This window comes from Leptopilina heterotoma, unplaced genomic scaffold (assembly GCF_015476425.1).
Source record: "Leptopilina heterotoma isolate Lh14 unplaced genomic scaffold, ASM1547642v1 Lhet_24, whole genome shotgun sequence".
In the NCBI taxonomy this organism is placed as follows: Eukaryota; Metazoa; Arthropoda; class Insecta; order Hymenoptera; family Figitidae; genus Leptopilina; species Leptopilina heterotoma.
Genome location: NW_025110956.1, coordinates 5,024,140 through 5,041,336, shown reverse-complemented (window position 1 = coordinate 5,041,336; position 17,197 = coordinate 5,024,140). Strand labels below are relative to the sequence as shown.

Sequence of the window (17,197 nt, the reverse complement as noted above, 5' to 3'; positions counted from 1 at the left end):
TCATAGTTTGAATTTTTAATCACAATCTAGGTGGTAAAGAAATACAACATGACGAAAATTTAACAATTATGTTTTTATTTTTATTAAATAAGACGTGGTCAACAGTAATATGATAATTATTCATTCCAGTTTTTTTTTGTCGTAATTAAAATTAAATTGATTCCATTAATCGAAATCATTTTGAAAATTTACTAATTGATTAACAATTTAAAGCACATTTAATTACATAGCTAAATTATATTCTACATCTCCAATTCCTTTTCTATAATTTTACGATATTCGTCAAATCCGCCTTCTATACATTTCACTGATCCACCTCCGCAGACCCAAAGTTCTTTACACACCATTCGAATCAACCTCTCGTCGTGGGAGACTAATATTACACCAGCCTGGCGAATAAAATTATTTTCATGAATAATTTTATAATTATAATTATATTAATTTATAAATAATATAAATTATCGAGTGCAAAGACTGAACTTAGAAAAATTAGAAAATAAATTATTGAAGCAAAATTAAAAAATAAATAAAAATTAAATTACTAAATTAGGAAAGCAGGATTGCCACAGGTCAGAAAAATCAGGGCATTCAGGGAAAGTAGAATTGGTCAGGGAAATCAGGGAAAAGAAAAAGATTTTTATTAAAGTTCTGGAAAAAATTAAATTTGCAGAATTCTTAATTAGTTTTCTTTAATTTTTTAATATATATTTAATTAATTATTAAAAATCATGGACTTATAGAAGAATTTTAGTTAAAAACACCAAAAAAATATTGAATTTTCGGGAAGTTACAAATGTTTGCAGAAATTCAATTATGTTCAAAAAATTTTTTTAAATTCTCATCAAAATTTCAATTATCTTTAAAAATAATAAAATTCTTCTTCAAAATTCAATTATTTTCATAAACAATAAAAATTTCACAGGAATTCAACTATTTACAACTATTTTATAAAAATTTCTTTGCAATAATTCAATTATTTTCATAAATAATACATTTTTTTTACCGAGATTCAATTATTTTCATGAACAATAAAACTCGTTATAGAATTTCAATTAATTTTAATACAATTTTAACCGAATTCCTCGAAAAATGTAATTATTCTTGAAATTTTTATTAAAATTCGTCGAAAGAAATCAATTATTTAAAAATTTGTTGATAAAATTCTGTATAAGAATTAAATTTTGAAAAACATTCAATTATTAAATAAATTATTTATTTTTGTATTTAAATAATTGAATTTTAGTAGAATTTTCTAATAAAAATTGATTTAAACATAAATTTTAGTTAAAAATACTAAACAAAATTGAATCTTAGGGAAAAGTTACAAATGATTTATAGCATGAATTTTTAGAAATAATTGTATTTTAAAAAGTTTAATTGAATTTTTTTGAAATTATTTCAAGTTTTTTATTTTCTAATTATTTAATTGAAGAATTGTCTGAATAATCAAAATTCGTAAAATTGAATTGTAAATGAATTTAAAAATTCTTTAGAAACTTTTGCAAAAATTATTAAAAATAATTGATAATTGTTAAATTATTTCCTTCGAAGAATTTTAATAGAATTTTTTTAAATTAATTATAGTTTTCAAAGAATTTACTTTAAATTGTATGAAAAATAATTGAAATCCTGCGAAGAATATTATTATTTATGAAAATAATTAAATTCATGCAATGAATTTTTATTACATTTTTTTTAAAATAATTGAAATCCAGTGAAGAATATTATTATTTATAAAAATAATTAAATTTATGCAATGAATTTTTATTACATTTTTTTAAATAATTGAATTCTTTTGAGAATTTTTATTGAAATAGTAAATTTTGAAAATATTTGAATTTCAGCGAAGAATTTCATTATTTGTGAAATGTAATTGAATTCTTGCAAAAAATGTTTGAAAATAATTACATTTTTCGATGAATTTATTTAAAAGTGTATTAAAAATAATTTAAATCCTTAGGAAAAATTTTATTATTCACGATAATAATTGAATTCTTACAACGAATTTTATTACATTTTTTTAAATAATTGAATTGATGTGAAAAATTGTATTTCTTATAAAAATAATTGAATTCTTGCGAAGGAATTTTATTAAAATTCTTGTAAATAATTTAATTTTTTTAAAAAATTTTTTGAAAGCTTAAATTATTATTATATAAAACATGAAGACAGCGATAACTCCGAGTCGAAGACTCGGAGTGCTCGATATCTTCATGTTTTATAATAAATATTCTTCAAAGTTATTGAATTTCAAAAGATTTAAATTTGAATTTTTTGATAATCTTAATTCCTATGGAAAATTTAATAATGATTAAATATTTATTTTTAAAGAAGTTGGTGATGTTTTTGAATGATTTTGTAATTGAAGAATTTCGTAAATGAATGTAGTAAAACATTTTTTTGAGATTCTTATAATTTTTAGAGTGAATCAGAATATCCTTTAGGGTCAGGGAAAAGGTCAAAATTTTGTCTAGAAATCAGGGAAAAACAAAATCAATTTTTTGTGGCTACCCTATAAAGCTTTACTAATTAAAAATTATTAAATTACTTGTAATACATTAAATTATTAGAACAAAATTAGAAATTAAATTATCAAAACAAAATTAGAAAGATTGTAAAAGAAAAAAAATTTGATAGAAAATGATAAAAAATTAATTCTAAATAGAGACGAAAGCGTAGTGATTGAGAATTTAAAGAGAAATTTCTAAATTAAAATAAAACTTACTTGACAGGCGTTAAGAGCTTTTCCCAAAGCTTCGATTGACTCAATATCGAGATGATTGGTCGGTTCGTCGAGAACCAAAAAATTAGGCATCGCGGCGCACATTAATGCAAAAGCAACTCTCGATTTTTGTCCTCCCGAGAGAGAATTAATTGTCTGAAGAGCGAGATCACCACTCACTCCAAAACTACCCAACATTCTTCTGTATTCTTCAATAGGTTTACCTGTATTTTAATAAAAATTAATTAGTCAAGTAAACAGAAGAATTCAAGTAACTAAATAAAAATAATTATTAATTAACTATTTAATAATCTGATAAATTTGTAATTTGCATAATAATAATAATCAAAAATCGAATATCACGTTCCGCGCGCTGATCCTCGTAATTAATAAGAAATAAAAAAGAAAATATGAAATTAAAAGTAAGAGAAAAATCAAATTGCACCTGGAAAATGATTCTGAAGTAATTCAACTGGACAGATCCTCATGTCAAGCTGATCAACATGATGCTGACTAAAATAACCAAATTTTAAATTTCGATGTATGTGCACTGAGCCTTTTGATGGACTCAAACCGCATGTAATAATTTTTAATAATGTCGTCTTTCCAGCTCCATTCTCACCGACAATGCAAATTCTCGATTCCAAATTTGCCGTTAAATTAACATTAGTAAATAAATCGACATTCTCCTGATAGCGAAAGGAAACTTCATTTAATTGAAGAATTGGAGGACTTAATGGTTCAACTTCAGGAAACCGTAGAGTCACTTCACTTTCCTTTTCCATTGGCTTCAATTCAGGCCTGAAATTATTTAAAAAAAAAAAAAAAAATTTTTAAAGGACAATTTTAAATTCAATTCATTCTAATTTAATTAATTCGAATTACTCTATTTTCTATTTTTTTTTTTTAAATTTTGTAATTAAAAACTTACATTTTGTCGAGCATTTTTATTTTACTTTGAACACTGGAGGCACGATTGGCATTATAACGAAACCTATCAATAAATTCTTGAACGTGAGCCCTCTTTGCTTGTTGTGCTTCATATTCCCTCTGTTGATTTCTTTCTCGTTCGCCTTTCGTTTTTGCAAACTGTTCATAATTTCCACGATAAGGCTCAATTTTCTGGGCTTTCAAATAGAGAATATCGGTTGGCACCTGTGAAAAGAAATAAATAATATAAACAAAATGTACAAGAATATTTAAATTTTGTATCGCTTGCAATAAATATTTAACTAAAACTATAAAATAGCAAGAAAACAGAGTTTGAAGTTAATTAAAATCGAAAGTTTAAGTTAATTAAAATCAAAAAGTTAAGTTAATTAAAAAGGTCTCTGAATGTAGAGTCGAATTTTTTCACAAAGCCGGAAAGAATAAATTTTTTTCGAAAGTTCTGGCAGAGAAGAATTCAAATAGAATTTTTCTTACAGTATCAAGAAAATTGCGATCGTGAGAGACAACAAGCAACGTCGTGGGCCAAGATTGAAGATAATTTTCCAGCCAGAGAATTGCCTTAATGTCCAACATGTTAGTAGGCTCGTCGAGAAGCAATAAATCGGGTTTGGAGAAAAGTGCCCTCGCGAGTGCGAGACGCATTCGCCAACCGCCAGAAAATGATTTTGTCGGCCAAGATTGTCGCTCGACGGAAAATCCTAGACCCGTGAGTATCATACTCGCTCTGGCTGGTGCTTTCTCCACTTCGGCCACTTGCATCGCCTCGTAAACACGCGCCAATTCCTCGCCAAGTGCTTCCGATTTTCCACCTTCCTTCTCCATGGCCGCTTGTAATTCGGCCTCACGACTCAGCAACGCACTGCGCTCGTAATCACTCTCCAAGACTGATTCCAATGCCGAAGTTTCGTCGCCCGCGACTTCCTGCTCCACGTGTAAAACTCTTATGTGCGACGGAATTCTTAATTGTTTACTGTGAAAGAAAAAAATTTCCTTTTTAATAAATAAAATTTATTATAATTTATTATTAAATTATTCCGGGAAAAAGTGAAATATTAAATTAAGAGGGTAATTTGTTTTTACCATGATATCATTCTAAGTAGTGTAGTTTTTCCTAAACCATTCCGACCAATTAAACCATAACGTCGACCAAATGCGAGAGTTATATCGGCACCTTGCAATAAAATTCGATCTCCATAAGCAACGTCGAAATTTTCAATTCTTATATCCTGGGTCTTATTTACAGAGCCTTTCATCTCCATTCTACTTTCCTTTTTGCTCATCATTTGACTTGCACTCGCTGCCTCTAGTGCAGGCACTAAATTATTAACTATTCGTATACCAGTTGAATCATTTCCTGTTCTTTTCTCTTGCTTCTGTTGCAACTTCGCCTCTGCCTTTTCCAATTTCTTGGCGTCTACTTTCTGAAAAATTTCGAAAATTAATAACTTATTAACTAATTAATGTCCTAAAATAACTAAAATTAATACAGGGTTGTCACAAAAATTTTACTTTATTTTTCCTTGACTTTTCCCTGATTTTCAGAAAAAATTTTCACTTCTTCCCTGACAATAAAAAAAAAATTCTGATTCACTCTAATAATTATTAAACGTATGAAAAATTCGGATTTTCAAAGATTTTAATTTAAAACATTTTTAAAATTCAATTATTTCTAAAAATTCAAGCTTTAATGCTTTGAATATTCAATTATTATCTAAAATTTTGACTGAAATTCATTTTCAAAACAATTTTTATTACAAAATTCTATGAGAATTCAATTTTTAAATACAAGAATAAATAATTTATTGAATAATTGAATATTTCTCAAAATTGAATTTTCAAAAGAATTTTATCAGCAATTTTTAAATAATTGAATTCTTTTGACAAATTTTAATAAAATAAATTAAGGAAATTATTTGAATAAAATAGTAATTGAATCCCTGTAAAATAAATTTTTTATTTATGAAAATAATGGAATTATTGCGAAGAAATTTATAAATTTATAAAAAACTGAATTCATTCGGAAAATTTTATTAAAATAGTAGATATTGAAAATCACTAAATTGTGGAAAATTTTTGAAAATAATTAAAATTTTGCCAAGAATTTTGGAAAATAAGTGAATTTCGGAACACAATTTTATAAAAAATTTTGAAAATAGTTGAATTTCGAAGAAGAATTTTATTGTTTATAAAGATAATTGAACTTATGTAAAGAATTTTATTAAAATCATTTGGAAAATAATTGAATTATTGTAAAAAATTTCATTACAATTTTTGAAAATAAATAATTCTTCAAAGAATTTTGATTAAAAGTGTATTGAAAATGATTATTAAATTCTAATAAACTTGTTATATCAAATTGTTTAAAAATATTTGAATTCTTTTGAAGAATTTTATTAACATTTTTAAGAATAATTGCATTTTTCAAGGAATTTATTTAAAATTGTATTAAAAATATATAATTGAATTCTTGCCAGGAATTTTATTAAAATTTTAAAAAATAATTTAATCCCTGTAAAAAATTGTATTATTTATGAAAATAATTAAATTATTGCAAAGAAATTTATAAAAAAAATTTGTAAATAATTGGATTTCTGTAAAATTTTTATTATTTCTGAAAATAATTAAATGTTTGCGTAGAATTTTATCAAAATTTGTTTTAAATAATTGAATTCTTTTGGAAAATTTGATTAAAATAGTAGATATTAAAATTCATTGAATTGAGGAAAATTTTTGAAAATAATTGAATTTTGGAGAAGAATTTTATTATTTCCGTAAATAATTAAATTATTGCGAAAAAAATTTATGAAAAATTTCTAAATAATTGAAATTCCTGTGAATTTTATTATAATTTTCTTGAAAATAATTGCATTCTTTTAGAGAATTTGATTAAAATAGCAGATATTGAAAATCATTGAATTGAGGAAAATTTTTGAAAATAATTGAAATTCTGACAAGAATTTCATTAAAAGTTTCGAAAATATCTGAACTTTGGAGAAAAATTTTATTAATTAGAAAAATAATTCAAATTTTAACAAGAATTTAAAATTTTTTTTCAATATAATTGAATTATTGCACAGAATTTTATTACTTTTGAAAAAAATGTAATTTTTACAATCATTTATAACTTCTTCAAAATTAAATTATTTTTTAAAGTCTTTAAATAAAATTATTCTCTAAATCCATTATTTTTAATAATTAATTAAACAGATATATGTATATTAAAAAATTTAACTAATTTCAGAAGAATTGGAATTATTAAAATTTATCAATGATCATAGCTCTTTAAAATTCTACTTATGGAAATTATAAACGCAACTCTTAAAATTCAATTAATTTAAAATCATTCAAGTAAAATTATTCATTAAATAATTTATAAGAAATAATTTTTTGATAGCTCTTCAAGAATTAAATTAATTAAAAGAAACTATTTTCAAAAACAGAAAAAAAATTAAGGTTTTGTATTAAAATCCTGGGAAATTTCAAAGTTTCATATCAAACAAAAAAAAAACACAAAAATTCAGAATTTTCTTTTGAATTCTAAAAATTTAATTTTTTCCAGTAGGTACTTTTAATAAGAATCCCTTATTTTTCCCTGAATTCCCTGACCTGTGGCAATCCTGTAGTAATTTATTTCTTTTATTTCTAATTTATTTTCTAAAAATTAATTTTGAAAAATATTTTTCGGAATTAGAAAACAAAGTTAATAAGAAAAATAATTAAATACGAAAGTAATTTACCATTCCATCGTCTCGTGTTGTAACCCAAATACTCTTTATTTGTTCAACTTGTTCCTCTAATGTCGCTGCCATTGATCCCAAATGAACCGGAGCATTTAAAACTTTATTCTCACCATTTTTTCTTTCTCCTGATCCATTTTGAGCTCCATTGGTCCCTCCTTTTAACATTTCTAATAATTTCTTGCATATTTGCCTGTGGAATTAAAAAAAATCCAAATTATATTCTCTTATTTCGAAATTTTCAAATGTTTCATAAATAAAAAATTTCTGCAAATTGAAAGACTAAACAGAAGAAAATATAGAAAAATAGAATTCTGTTTCAAAAATAGACAATTTTTGTTCTCTTTTGAACTGATAGATGGAAAATAAATTAGAGAACATCAAAGATAAATAATAATTAGAAATTAAAAATTACAAAATTTGCAAAGTTCTAAATCTGGGAAAAATTTTGAAAACATTTCTCTCATCCGGTTATCGCACATCTAAAACGATGAGATTAAACCAATGACCTTGATGGCAAAAAAAAAAAATTGCTTCCAGAAACAATTGTAAATGTCAATTATATATTCATTGAAGTCAATTGAAGTTTATAGGAGAAAATATTTATTTTAAAAAATGACAATTACCGACCTAACCACAATTTCTGGCTTCTCAGCTACTTCATGTAAAACTTCACCGATCGCCTCATAAACTTCATTTTCATCCTCGAAGTCATCTTTCGAACTGTCAAGAATTCCTAAAATTAAAAATCCATTTTCTTTTCAATCACATTCTTGCAAAAAAAAGTATATGGGCATGGCTCCTCGCGCGATATACAATTTTGAGGTTAGAATTGACAAAAATTTACCTTCCACATATTGATAAAGATCATCGTCAATTGTTGGAAACTGACTTTTAATATATTCACCACACACGGCCATTCCACGCACAATAAAAATTAAAATTACCAAAATGTACTTTAATAAAATAGGAGCCGGAAAATTTTAAAAATCTTTCCCCACTGAGCGGACGTCAAACGTTCAAAACTCATGAGAACACATGTTCACGCCATTTTGAAATTTACGTGTTCTTAAAACATTGAAATTAAAAAAAAATTGTGGACAAATTAAAAAAAATAAAAGAAAACAACTTTATAATTAAGGGACAATTTTTCACATTTAACAATTAAATTCACAGTGAAAAAATCCCATTCTTTCTAGGAATTGTATCAATTTATCCCTCAGTGGTATATTCTATTTTGAAAAATTGAAACAGATTGCTTTTCAGCGCCATTTTGGAGCTGTCAAAAAGTCTCTCATTCTTGCGTGTATTGACATTTGTTATTATATATTTCTTTGTGCAATGAAACGCTGATATCTTCAAGTTATTTTTTTATCAAAACAATCACCGCGTGTTCGAAGATGATTTCGTACATGGCATTTAACATCAAAGGATGATAAAAATGAGGAAAAATTAAAGTTAAAAAGACGTTAAGAAAGCAGGACAATTTCAAGGGCTTGGTTGCGACCGTCATTAGTCTTTTTTCACATTCCCCCCTTGTTATAACCGTTTAAGGTTAATCGAAAAAAGGGGTGTATATTGCTAATTACATATTCAAAATAGAAAGAATGGCGACCGATGTGGAAGAGTCAGATACTGATGATCACGATCGACCGGATCCTCCAAAACGGCAACGCACACGTCCTGTCACGAATGTTGTTGAACATAAGGAAGAATCGGTGATTTCCTTTCATTTTTCTCCATTGTTTACTATACCAGGTTAATTGGCTGGGTCATTGACCTTTGCTTTTAGCTAATAGAGATCGCAAATACTTATTAACTAACTAGGTCAGGGTTGAAAATACCTCGAGTCAATTCTCTTTCTATATTTATTTATTAGTGAATTAATTAATTTCTCCACATAACGACACAATTGATTTATTCTAATTAAATATATGCAAATAAAATATGTTTCTTTAAATTCTTTCGAAAATTTATTTTCAATAATTAAATATTTTTTCTTAAATTAAAATTAGATATGCATATATTTTCTTTTATTTCTGTCTTAGAATTTTCTTTTCTATTTTCGAAATGAAAAAGAGATAAATTTCCAGTGAAAGCAATTTTTTTGTTTTGTAAACAATTTTCTTTTCTTTTCTAACCTATTCGAAAAAGTTTTTAAACTTATTTTCAATATAGAAAATTTTTTTGTTTTGTAAACAATAGTCATAACCTTAGAAATGTTTTCAGAAAAATTTAAATCTTTTGAAATTCAATAACTTTTAAGAATATTATTATAAAACATGAAGATATCGAGCACTCCGAGTCTTCGACTCGGAGTTATCGCTATCTTCATGTTTTATAATAATAATTTAAGCTTTCAAAAAATTTTTAAAAAAAATTAAATTATTTACAAGAATTTTAATAAAATTCCTTCGCAAGAATTCAATTATTTTTATAAGAAATACAATTTTTCACATCATTTCAATTATTTAAAAAAATATAATAAAATTCGTTGTATGAATTCAATTAAGTATTATCATAAATAATAAAATATTTCCTAGGATTAAAATTATTTTTAATACAGTTTTAAATGAATTCATCGAAAAATGTAATTATTTTCGAACATTTTTTCCAAAAATTCAATTACATTTCACAAATAATGAAATTCTTGGCTGAAATTCAAATATTTTCAAAATTTACTATTTTAATAAAAATTCTCAAAAGAATTCGATTATTTAAAAAAATGTAATAAAAATTCATTGGAAGAATTTAATTATTGACAAAAATAATAATATTCTTCACAGGATTTCAATTATTTAAAAAAATGTAATAAAAATTCATTGCAAGAATTTAATTATTTTCATAAATAATAATATTCTTCACAGGATTTCAATTATTTTTAATACAATTTAAAGTAAATTCTCTGAAAACCATAATTAATTAAAAATTTTTTATTAAAACTCTTCGAATGAAATAATTGAACAATTATCAATTATTTTTAATAATTTTTGCAAAAGTTTCTAAAGAATTTTCAAATTCATTTATAATTAAATTTTACGAATTTTGTTTATTCAGAAATTCTTTAATTAAATATTTAGAAAATAAAAAATTGAAAAAATTATTTTAAAATAAAAATTTAATTCAACTTTTTCAAAATACAACTATTTCTAAAAATTCTAACTGAAATTCATTTTTAAAACAATTTTTATTAGAAAATTCTACGAGAATTCAATTATTTAATTACAAAATTGAAAAAATTATTGAATAAATGAATTTTTCTCAAAATTGAATTCTCATAAAGAATTTTATGGACAAATTTTTAAATAATTTAGTTTTTTAGACAAATTTTATCAAAATTTTTCAGAATAATTACATTTTTCGAGAAATGCAATTAAAATTGTATTAAAAACAATTGAAATTCTGCGATGAGTTTTACTATTTATGAAAATAATCGAAATTTTTTATGGTAATAATGAATTTATTGTGAAAAAATATATAAAAAAAATTTGTTTTAAATAATTGAATTCTTTTGGAAAACTTTATTAAATTTGTAGATATTAAAAAACATTGAATTTGGGAAAATTTTTGAAAAAAAATTGAAATTTGCCAAAAATTTTATCAAAATTTTTGACAATAATTGAATTTCGGAGAAAAATTTTATTACGTTTGGAAAAAATTGAAATTTTTAGAATTTTTTAAAATTTATTAACATATATTTGAATTTCTGCGAAGAATTATTATTTTTGAAAATAATTGAATTTTTAAAATCATTTATAACTTTTCCCTAAAATTCATTTTTTTTTAGTATTTTGAACTAAAATTTGTTTTTAAATCACTTTTTATTAGAAAATTCTACTAAAATTCAATTATTTAACTACAAAAATAAATAATTTATTTAATAATTGAATGTTTTTCAAAATTTAATTCTCATACAGAATTTTATTAACAAATTTTTAAATAATTTAATTTTTTGACAAATTTTAATAAAAATTTTAAAAATATTTAGATTTTTCGAGGAATTTGGTTAAAATTGTATTAAAAATAATTGAAATTCTATAATATGAGTTTTATTATTCGGTACCGATCTCGAAACGTTAAGATGTGTTAATATCTTATTATAGTCCTAAAAAGATTGCCAATTCTTTATAATTATAATATTAAATATATTGGGACATTCCAAATTATTATTTTCATAAAAATAATTGAATCTCGGTAACAAAATTTATTATTTTTGAAAATAATTGAATTATTGAGAAGAAATTTTTATAAAATAGTTGAATTCCCGTGAAATTTTTATTGTTTATGAAAATAATTGAATTTTGGAGAAGAATTTTATTATTTTTAAAGATAATTGAAATTTTGATTAGAATTTTTTAAATTTTTTTGAATTTTTGCAAACATGTGTAACTATTCTCGAAAATTCAATTTTTTTTCAGTGTTTTTAACTAAAATTCTTCTATAAATCCATGATTTTTAATAATTAATTAAATATATATTAGAAAATTAAAGAAAACTAATTATGAATCCCGCAAATTTAATTTTTTCCAGAACTTTAATAAAACTTTTCTTAAACCTGATGAGGAAACATGTTGTTGAATTTATTTTAATCATAAGAAACATGTAAAAAATATTAAAATGAAACAAAAAAATTTTTTTCGTTTGTTCGAAATAATTTTTAACCTTGAAAAACAAAATTTTCAGAGTGTGAGACGAGACAATGAATGGGCAGCAGTCGATGAGGCGGAAACGCAGGAATTCGACGAGGAAGAAAGAATCTCGAGGGAGAAGCTTAAGGGCTGGCAGGCTCTTCAGGTGGCCAAGGGTTTTGTGGACAATACAATTAACCATGTAATGGAACACTACATAATGGCGACAACTGGAAATTTTTTCTTGGAAGATCCCTGGATGCGTACATTGCGTGGCGATGAAATGGAAGACACTGCAGTTTCAATGGCAATAAGAAATCATGGATTAGTCCCCTCGAATAATTTATCTCAAGCAAATTCATTTTTTGCCGGAACCACCGTCAATTTTTTTAGCAGTCAAGAATGTGCGAATTATCCCACGACAATTGCGGATAATTTTTCCGGTTCAACATCATCGTCGTCGTCATCCTCGTCTTCGTCATCATCGACAACTTCTTCATCGTCATCAGCAGCTGTAATTACGTCAAAACGTGACGTAAATCTGGAAAGAAATTGGATTGACGAAAAAAATGATGAGAGCGATCAGGAACACGATTTTCTCGAGCGCGCCGTCGCCGAGGCAATTAAAAAGAAAGGACTCAGTACACTCAGCGTTGATTATGGATAAATTATTATTCCCTTAATTTCCGTCCAAATATTATTATCGTCATAATTCAATTATTGGTTCGTATTCACTTTTAATATTTTACATTTTAATTCTTTTTAATCAAAAGCAGTACCAAGTTTCTATTTTATGCAAATGGGATCCAATTCGTTCCAGTATTCAAAGTCTTCACCAAAAGTAAAAATCAAAAACAGAAAGAAATATTTTTAATTCGATAAATTTGAATTTTGAATTTAAACTTTAAAATAAACGAACATTGATTGAAAAACCGCAGGATTAAATATACAAAAATAGAAAGTAAGAAATAAAACGAAAATAAAAGTGGTGACTAATTATTATATAAAAATAGAGATAAAAGTATAAATATAGAATTTAAATATAGAAATATAGAAAAATAAAATATAAAAATTTCATTTTTAAATAATGAAAAAAGCAATTTTGAAAAAAATGTTCGTTTATTTTAAATTACATCGTTAGATCTGATACTTTTTTCTTTGTTTGAATTCAAAGAGCCTAGTCTCCTCTTCAAAATGTGCAATTGGATAAATTAATTATAAGAAAATAGAGATTTTTGTTTTCTTTTTCAAAGAAAAACACATCTTTAATGATAAATATTTCCAGTTTAATAAATTATCCAAAGGGATATATCAATCCAAACGCACATTTATATAATATTCTCTTAATAATATTGTGAATGAAACACGTAAGTTTCATCGCCTTTTTCCTATTAAAAAAATAATAATAATAATAATTAGAGTTGTCTCTATGCCAAGGGCAGTGCCAGAACAAAATAAATTTTAATCCTATAATTATCAAGATTATTGCGCGATAAAAAAAGTCGACAGCTACGGTATTAATAAATAATAACAAATAATAATTAAAAATATAACAATAATAATAGGACAGTCGAAACTGGTTCAGTCAGATCTGTTCCTTTTCATAAAAAAAAATTTATCTATCGAATCATTGAATTCACGAAATTAAAATTCGTAATTAATTTCAATCTTTTGATTTTAATTCCAATTTTTTTGTTTCTATTTCAATTCTTCATTCAATTTTTGTATTTTTATTTTTATTTCAATTTTTAATTCATATTTTTTTTCTTATTTTAATTTTTATTTCTATTTCAATTTTCAATTTAAATTCTTTTATTTCTGCTTCAATTTTTTTAATTCAAGTTTTTTATTTTTATTTTAATTCTTCATTCGAATTTTTATTTTTATTTCAATTTTTAATTCGATTTTTTTTAATCCCAATTTTTTTTATTTTAATTTTTAATTCAATTTTGTAATTTCAATTTCAATTTTCAATTCAAAATTAGATTCGAAAGAAAAAATTGGCGGAATTCCTATTTAATTGATTTCAATTAAATTATTTGATTAATTAAATCAATTGATTAATTTGATATTTTAATTTCAATTTTCAATTCAAAATTAGATTCGAAAGAAAAAATTGTCGGAATTCGTATTTATTTATTAACAGATCCGAACTGAACGAGTTTTGACTGTAATAAAATAATATTATAATAAAAACTCAATGTTCCTTTAGCGAACTTGCTTCGTATTGTATCGAATATAAGACTTCAGCTTTGTCGACATTAGTATAGTAAGAGAAATTTTGAATATTGAACAAAGATTATTATTATAAAAAAGAAAAAAAACTAAAAATGATTTTCTAGAGAGAAAAAAAAGACAATTTTCTAAAGCGAATATATATCGTATAACCATTCCAGTAGTTTTTAATAATTTCAAATTTTTATAGACAGTTCTATCAATTTTTTTTTTCATTTTTTTTTACTTTGAGAAATTTTTTTCTAAATAAAAATTATTCACGGAATAATAATAAGTTTATTAATAATTATTATTCGGTACGTAATTTTTATTTTCCGAAAATATGTCAAATTATTATTCAATGTCTATAATATTCTATTTACAATAATTATCCTAATAAATCTATTTACAAGAGAGTAAATATATATATATTCGTATTAAGATTTTAGTATTCGACGAATTAGTTTGTAGTTGAAAAAAAATTGAATGTTAATTAACTAAACGAATTGTTAAGTCAATTGTAGTGAGAAAAAAAGTCTTTTTTGTAGAATTAATTGATTTTAACAATTTTAGTTAATTAAATTTAATTCCGAGTATACAAATATATTATTCCAATTTAGATATTATTTCTTTAAATAAAGAAAAAAGACTTTATTAAAGTATTGCTCTCATTTCTATATAAGGGAAAAAAACCTAGTGTAGTAATTTTAAATTAAAAATTATAATTCTTAAAAAGAAAAAAAAACAATAAACCCCCGGTTAACAGTAACTATTTAAATTGCCTTTAAACTAAAAGGATTATCAGTCTCGATACTGCAAAATATTAGCAAAAAAAATATATATATTTATGAAATGCTAGCTTCTTCTATTTGAAGCGAAAAAAACAAAAGACACATACACTGTGTAAATATTTTCTAAAAATGAAAGAAAAGAAAAAATTTGACGCTGAATAAAAACGATTTTTTTAATTCAATGCGAAATCTCTGTGTAAAAAAATGAGAATTCTATAATATTATTATTGATTAAATTATAAAAAAAATTGTATCTCATAACACATCTCGTATAATAACTGTGATCTATATTGTTTAATATCAAAAAATAAAATATTTACAAAAATGATCTTACGTTTTTTCTTCTTGTTCAAAAAAAAGAAAAAAAATTCGAAATGAAAAAAAACATAAAAAAAGAAAAATATTTATTTTTTATAGTACAGTGAAACTTGACGGAATGCAACTCGATTTTTAAAATTTTATTACAGTTAACAATCCTTAAGAAATTGTTAAATAATTTAATTTTGTAATATTTTTGTAATATTTTCACAATATTCTGGAAGTAATTTGTAATAATTTTTGTTGGATATTTTTTAATAGAAAAAAATTTTGTAATAAATAGAATTGCATTCCGACAGGTTCGACTGTATAAAAAATTTTATTTTTCATCTATATTAATTAAATTGAAATTTAATTATTTTTATATTAAAAAATATATTTAAATAAATTATAGCAATACGAACTAAAACAACAACAAAAGCAATAATAGCAAATTTAATTAATTATTTGTTCATGAAAATATAAATATAATTTTTAATACCTAATTAAATTTACAATAATATTTTCGTTTATTTTAAATTGAAATTATTTTTATACTAAAATATATTTAAATAAATAATAATAGTAATAGAAATAACAACAATAATAATAATAATAATAATAACAAATTTAATTAATTATTTATTGAAATATAAATTTAAATATATTAATAATATTATATTTATAAGAATAATTTCGTTTAAATATGAATTTTAAATTTGAATTACTTTTATATTAAAATATATTTAAATAAATAACAATAGAAACGGTATTAGAAACAACAATAATAATAATAATGCTTTGCTTTTTTTTCCTAAGTTTTTTAATAATTTTTCATTTAAAATATTTTTAATTTAAAAATTAATGTATTGAAAATCATTAAATTCTTGCAAAGAATTTTATCAAACAATTTCAGAATAATTAAATTCCTTCTCTCGAAGAATTTTGTTATTTATGAAAATAATTTAATTCTTGTAAAGAATTTTATTAAAAATTTTGAAAATCATAATTAAATTCTTTTGAAGATTAAACATTTAATTATTCAATTTTATTAAAATTTTTAGAATATAATTAAATTCTTCTCCGAATTTTATTACAATTTTCTAAAATAATTTAATTCATTCAAGGAATTTTATTAAAATATAGAAAATAATTAAATTCTTGCAATGAATTTTACTACTTATAACAAAAATTTAATTGTTTCGAAGGATTTATTAAAATTTTTAGAAAATAATTGAATTTTTGCAAAGAATTTTACTATTTATAAAAATAATTGAATTGTTTTGAAGGATTTATTAAAATTTCAAAAAATAATTGAATTCTTTCGTGAAATTTTATTGAAAATAATTCAATTCTTGCGAAGAATTATATTCAAATTTTTGAAAATATAAACAATAATAATTAATTTTGTACTTAATAATTAAATTTTTTAAATTTTGATTATAAAATTATTCAAAAATTTATATTTTAAAATAAAAAATTTTGTAATTTGCATAATAATTTTAATAAATTGAATATCACGTTCCGCGCTCATAACATAATAATAAATAATAATAATAAATTTAATTAATTAATTATTATTTATTAGAATATAATAATAATAAATTTAATTTACGAAATAATAAACAATAATAATAAAATAAAAAATATTGTTTATAATAATATTTTTATTTTAATCTGAATTTCAAATTGTGGAAACATTTCTCCAAAATTTACAGTTTTTTCTAAAAATAAAAAAAAATTGTAACAAAAGGGAAAAAGATAAAATATTTTGAACCAGTTATAATGATGAATACTGAGAAACTAGGGAAATAACTGTATCATCAATTATATGTCATTGTCCTCTAGAAACTAAAG

The 17,197-nt window shown here is 22.8% G+C and overlaps 2 protein-coding genes across 2 annotated transcripts; one reads left to right on the top strand and one right to left on the bottom strand.

Moving 5' to 3' along the window:
* Nucleotides 1-54: 54 nt before the first annotated feature.
* LOC122502901 (ATP-binding cassette sub-family F member 3) lies at nucleotides 55-8,472 on the bottom strand. Its single transcript, XM_043613226.1, has 9 exons — nucleotides 8,258-8,472; nucleotides 8,041-8,146; nucleotides 7,411-7,603; nucleotides 4,754-5,094; nucleotides 4,148-4,643; nucleotides 3,654-3,877; nucleotides 3,168-3,523; nucleotides 2,726-2,946; nucleotides 55-389 (listed from the first exon to the last, which is right to left on the bottom strand). The coding sequence occupies exons 1-9, from the start codon at nucleotides 8,328-8,330 to the stop codon at nucleotides 243-245; spliced, it is 2,157 nt and encodes a 718-aa protein (XP_043469161.1). The 5' UTR covers nucleotides 8,331-8,472; the 3' UTR covers nucleotides 55-242.
* Nucleotides 8,473-8,478: 6 nt separating this feature from the next.
* Nucleotides 8,479-13,028, top strand: LOC122502902. Its single transcript, XM_043613227.1, has 2 exons — nucleotides 8,479-9,128; nucleotides 12,094-13,028. The coding sequence occupies exons 1-2, from the start codon at nucleotides 9,018-9,020 to the stop codon at nucleotides 12,703-12,705; spliced, it is 723 nt and encodes a 240-aa protein (XP_043469162.1). The 5' UTR covers nucleotides 8,479-9,017; the 3' UTR covers nucleotides 12,706-13,028.
* The last annotated feature ends 4,169 nt before the right edge of the window (nucleotides 13,029-17,197 follow it).